The 6,121-nt window shown below is 38.7% G+C and overlaps 1 protein-coding gene across 1 annotated transcript in view; it reads left to right on the forward strand.

Moving 5' to 3' along the window:
* The window catches only part of BCAS1 (breast carcinoma amplified sequence 1), a gene marked incomplete at its 3' end in the record, with an annotated part of 33,928 nt that extends 27,830 nt beyond the window's left edge, over positions 1 to 6,098 (forward strand). Inside the window, exon 9 of the mRNA XM_009703012.1 lies at positions 6,060 to 6,098. Coding sequence (XP_009701314.1) covers positions 6,060 to 6,098 — 39 coding nt within the window. The remainder of the gene's footprint in view (positions 1 to 6,059) is intronic.
* Between the last annotated feature and the right edge of the window lie 23 nt (positions 6,099 to 6,121).

Genomic DNA, 6,121 nt, shown 5'->3' on the forward strand with positions numbered 1-6,121 from the left:
TTTTGCAGTGGTTTTATCTATCTTTCTGGCACATCTGATGTACTGCCCTTTTGCTAGGATAGAGAATCGAAGCTAGTAACTGTTCTGAATAGGTGTATAATTCAGTCGTGTAGTTTTTCTTTTGAACTAACAAAGAGCAACCACAACACTCAGTAGATCCAGGATTTGGATCCAGCTTTTCTCTTTTCAGGCAGTCTCTGAAATATCTATCTTCTGATGAGCTTTCACTTCAAAGTAAAGCTAATGAAGTGCCTGTCAACACATTGCAGTTAATGCTGTTGCTCTGACTATAGATGAATAAATATGTAAAATTAAAAAAATCCTTATTCAGTTCCTCAGATTGAAACAACTTTTACTGTATTTGCCCCATTTCCTGATCAGTCTGCACAAGAATTTTCATAGCTGTTGCTCAAATGTTTGTCATGCTAGCATTTTTTTTTTGCAAATACTAAGGAATATTAATAGAAAATTACAGTTAGTAATTTCATATCTTTGTGTTGGAAATCTGGTTTCAAGACCTTGTAGATTTCTATCAGGACAGAGAAACATGACACTTCATTTATATCTGATCAAAGCGTGCCAGTAAATGATGGAGGAAAGTGATTGAGAGCGCATTATTTAGACTGCTCTGTGAATTATCTTTAAAAGCAGATAATTTTTTTTAAAAAAACTAGAATTTTAAGCTGTTGCAATTCTGTTGCCATACAAACGCAGAAAATTATGCCCTTTTTACTGAGAGGTATCTATGCACTGATTAATACAAACAGCAAACTGGTTAGCTATTAAGTGAAGCAGAATAACACCTTTTATTGCTGAGCCTGCAACCGCACTCTGCCATAGGAAAGCAAAGATAAATATTTGGGTGGAGTGTGTGAGATAAATGTTAAAATTACCCAGGACTTGCCAAGTTCCTGCGGTAGCTTACCCGATCCTATCCTGGAATATACCACCCGTCAGGCAGGAGAGAAGGAGATTTGCGCCAGTTTTTGCTGAGTAAATGGACGAAGGAACTTGAAGGAGAATTCCCTCTGGTTGAAGGCTCGAGGAGGCCAATAAGCAGTGGGCTTTTGGGGGCCATTTCACAATCTGACAGCTGCCATAGCTGCCATCCTTACAGCCAGGAGGGGCCTCCACCTCCCCAACCCAGTGAATAAAACCAATAGGACTTATGAGTCAGAATCATGCTCCTGGGCTGTTTACAGACCAGTGTGGTTTAACCATACGCTGACAGTGGTTAATACTATTTGGTTAATAGTCTGAGCTGTTGTAGCTCAAGATCTGCTGAGCGGCACCTTCAGGCAGCAGCTGCAGGGCACGGGGGGCTTCAGGGTGGAGGTCTGAGGGCGCGTGGATGGCTAAAGATGAGCTGCCATAACTGCAGCAACCTCTGTCGTCTTTGCGTTGGCAAAGGAGGGCAGGAAGGTGGGTTAAAGTCTCTCTAACCCTCCCTGCTTTCCTGCCTGCAAGTCTGCGAGCAGCAGGAACAGATCTCAGGCATGACTACTCTTTTAAGTGGAAATTTCTTGAGCAAAAGGTCATCTCTCGTATATATTGTTAAGATAAAAGAAAAACTGCTTCATAAAGAAGGTATGACCCAGGAAAAACAGAACTGTTCCTTGCACCTAATGAAATGCAGTGGAGAGTGCCAGTTCAGACTCTAGCACAAGATCAAAGTAGGGTATAGTGTTTACCTCGTTATAAGACGCAGCAAGTAAAAGGAAAACTCGTATCAGTTATCCAGGTCAAAAAACGTTACACTCCCATAAGGCAACAATTTGTATGGTCAGGAACCTAGATAAGAAAATGGTGTAGTAATAGTTCCCCAAAACAATAGAAGGGTTTGTAAAAACCAGAAGACAACTCAAAGAGTAGACACAAACTTTCCACCACAACTGTCTTAAGTAAGCTTATTACTAAAAGAAAATTAGGGACATCATCATTTAAGAGATGTAAGAATGCTCCCCAAGCATAGTGAAATAAACTGCCCAGTAAAATACTCTTATAAAACACAACTAGCAAAGATAAATTAAAATATTATTTTGAAAAAGAAAACAAAGGTAGTTCTGTAATAGGAAGAACAAAGGATGGTGCTCACCTTACTTCACACAAATGTATCTTGAAATGTTTTCTAAGCTTGACAGAGTACCTTTAAAAAAAAGAAAAATAAAATAACCCTACAGCACTTCTGTCTCTGTGGTGCATAACAACAATAGCTACTGACTTAGGTCGAATTTATTACCATTTGTGTCTAAGGAAACTGGAGGCAGAATTTTGACCCATGAATCCAGCAACCTCAGTTAATGCAATTTATAGGTATAAGGAGGTAACTTCCTTTTATGAGAACATTTATGCATCAAAGACCTATGAAGCTGATAGAGCTGGGCTGTTTGCAGAGTATTATTATATACAAATTGCAGTTTCTTCCCAAAACTAGTCACAAAACTTGAAATAACTTTTGGTTTTCTCCCAGATGAATTAAAGAAACCGAGCCCATTGCTCTAGAGAACAGTTTAGGTTAATGTAACATCATTCAAAGTTTATTGACAACTTCTTTGTCAGACTCTTCCTATTGCACTTTCAATTCCTGCCAGAAACACCTTGGTGATTCTCTTGAATGCACAAATGGAAATTTTTCTTCTCGTTTCTTAGGGGAAACAGGAACATAAATGCAAAACTGTTCTTAAAAGTGTGTCAAAAACCCTTCTTTGCTGGGAGGGTTTTTCCCATCTACTGAGAGGCTATGCATAGGCATTCTCTGCCTCTCTGAAGTATGCAGTATACCATGGTCACGTGTCATCAGGTTGCAAGAATCTGCCACCTTGGTCAGTCTTATTTGAGAAGAGGATTTTGTGATGTCTCTAGAGTTTCCTTTTGTCCCAGCCTGTCCGAATACCCTGATCTGATTGCGCAGAAGTTGTGGAACCTCCAGCCTTGGAGATACTAAAAGCTCAACTTGACAAGTTCCTCAGCAACTTTGAGCAGGAGGTTGGACTGGGCTTCCAGAAATATCTTTAAGATCACAAAATGGTAAAAGAAAATCTTCAGCATCAGTTAATTCAGTCTTACAGAATGAGATGGGTATACAAGAATGATTCCTGGAGGTAATTACAAGAAATTTATCATAAAATTTTTAATAGCAAGCCTAAGAGCTCAAACAAGATAACCTGTATCTTCTGCAACAACTTTGATATGCCTAATAGTGCCAAATTAAAATAACTGCACAGGCACATTGCATAACTAAGTTTAAAAAAAAAAAAAAAAAAAGGTAAAAATACGGTATTCTAAAACAGAATCCTAGATATTCTAAATTCTACATATTCTAAAACTTTCCTAAAGCCTCCTAGGTAATCCACCAAGAAATGTACAAAAAGTCACTGATTACTTTAAACAAATCAATCTCTCTGAATAGTTGACTATCACTTAGCTCTTTTCTTTATTTAACTAGACAGTGCTTTTCAGAGTTTGGTATTTCGCCCCGGGATGCATTTGTTATCAGTAGTGACACTAATGCCATTGCATAGATGCAGCTTGAGAGACAAACTCATTTGGGCTGCAGCTGTAACAGCGTAGCAGCGGTAATACAATCCCAAACTGCAATCTTTGAATGATGAGCTCCTAGAAGCTAGGTTGCTGCTTTATTGAGCCACTGTTTCAACTCATGCAATGAATCATTTCCTTCAAGCAAATAGATGGTGAATTGATTATATGTATGTGTGAATAGGCAGAAATATAGATTAAGATTATTATAGATTGATTATCTCCAAAATGTTCATAAATATAAATTAAATCTACAATTCCACAGGGAAGCAGGCTGTGCTGCAGTCATCTCAGGCAGCAGGGGACAAGCAATATTTATTCCCTCATCATTCTTTTCTCCTCTACCCCATCCCCAAAATGTTTGTTTCTTCCACAAAAGAGGAGTAAAGAACAAAGCAAAATCTCTCACGCTGCTGTACAAGTCCATGGTGAGTCCCTATCTTGCATGTGGGGTCCCCTTCAACTCAAAAAGAACATGATAGAACTAAAATGTATAATACTGAGAGAAAAATGTATAAATACATTGAATGGCTCCTGCATGAAGAGCTACATAAACTAGGAATTTTTTTTTTGGCTCAGAACGGAGTTGGCAGAAAGGAAGATGACAGCAGCATACAGAATGACTACTGTAACATAAAAGGTGAACAGGAAAGATCAGTCGTTGCTCAAAATAAAAGCAGTAGAGTATCAAATAAAATTATTTGGCGACAAAAATAAACTACTTTTCAAAAAAAGCATACTTTAACTGTAGAATCCTTTGCAACAGGATGCTGCTGGATGTCAGGAATTTATATCAACTCAGAAAATGTTTAGCTAAATTTTTGTAGGAAGAAATCCATCAAAGGCTATTAAACCAAAGATATGACATGGGAATCACTAAGTTGAAGACAACTGGAAAAGCATGAGGGCAGTGGTACTGCAAGCTGCTGCTGGAGGAGGCATCCAGTGTTTGCTGCTCTGAGTCAGGATCTGGGGCTGGGGTGAATCTTTGGTATTATCTTTTAAACTGTTCTCATGTTCATGTGGCTAAAATTAATTTGGTTAAAATAACTATGTGTATGAATTACGTGTGAGCTCCTGTAAGTATATGTAAAAATCGTGAGATATCATTCTGAGACTTACTTACAGCAGTTCTTTCCCATAGTAAACATAGTATAAATTTCTACTGGAAGTGTGCTGTATTTTTAAGCAGCAGCATATGTTGAAATGCCAATACCTGGGGTAACTGCTTCTGTTTGATTCAGTAGTGGAGGCTGAGGGTGTAACTTACCCTGCCTTTATAATGTTCTGCACCTTTTTGCAGTAGGTTGCAAAATGATAAAGGGCTTGCTCCAGGTCAGATTACCTAGTTATAAGCATAACACCTTCTCTTTATGGTAGAAAGGAAGATACATTTTTTTTAATACAGTTACAGTGGGATGGGAATTAATGGTTCTTGAGGGTGCGGAAGAATGTTACTTACCAGGGCATTTATAAAAGGCAGAATAGTCAGCAAAGGAAATGCATGTTCAGCCTCCTGCCCAGCTGTGCCTCCACCTCCTACAGCAGAAATGTGCCTCCTGTTCACATATTCTGCTCCGCACAGGTCTTGTTCAGTTACACACATCGAGCATTCCCAGGATAGCCTTGAGAAGGTTGTGGAATGAGACATGCAGGAGATCAATCTTCTGGGGATCCATATTTCAGAGGAATTTACAAACTGCATGCCTCTGGTCGAAGTACTATTATAACAGAAGGAACTTTCTAGTAATTCACAAAAGCTCAGCGAGACCCAAAATCCTTCTATAAAGGCAAGGTTGCTGAGCACCCAGCAGCTTTTCTTGAGCTCAAATGAGGGTCAACACTATCAAAGAGGGTGACTGTGACCCATGGGATTAGGTGAAGTAATAGATGAGCTACTTAACTACCTTGTACCTCAAGAAGTCATTTATATCTTTGCAACTGGGAAGAGGAGCCAGCGTTGCGAATGTGACCAGCCTGAGAACACCGTGGCGGGGATGTTGCACTTCTGAATTTCACTAAGGGTGCCAAACAGAGTTTTAACAATTAATAATGTCTGTGGTGTGTTTTGATTAATCCGATTCCTGCTTTTGTGTGCAAACTCAGTATAATGTTTCTCATTTTTAATGTTTTTTACCTGAGTGTCATCTAGTCAGGGCACATGTTACTGTACATAATTTTATTTAAATTTTTTTCTTAAATTGTAATCAAAGATAAATTATTGTGTTTGGGAAGTGGTACTGCAATTCAAGAAAGGCTACTTCTTCAATTTAAACAAGTGCTTAAAATCCCACCAGCCTATATACTTTTTTGAATTGGGATGAATCACATTTATGAAGAAACACGTACAAGCTGAGAGCGCTTTGATGCCACACTGGTTCCTCATGTACCCACTTACCGCACTGCTGAAGCACTTGGTTTTTAAAAAAGAGATTACAATCAAACAAAAACAATGCAACTGGCTGAATAAGTGATATTTTTTTTTTCTCCACTTTCTTAATATTTACCAAAAATACCCCCAGAACGCATCAGAAGCAGCAGAGAGCGTAAGCAATGAAAAAGCAGACATCTCTTTCGAGACAGT

The sequence above is a fragment of the Cariama cristata genome, unplaced genomic scaffold (assembly GCF_000690535.1).
Source record: "Cariama cristata isolate BGI_N322 unplaced genomic scaffold, ASM69053v1 scaffold17666, whole genome shotgun sequence".
In the NCBI taxonomy this organism is placed as follows: Eukaryota; Metazoa; Chordata; class Aves; order Cariamiformes; family Cariamidae; genus Cariama; species Cariama cristata.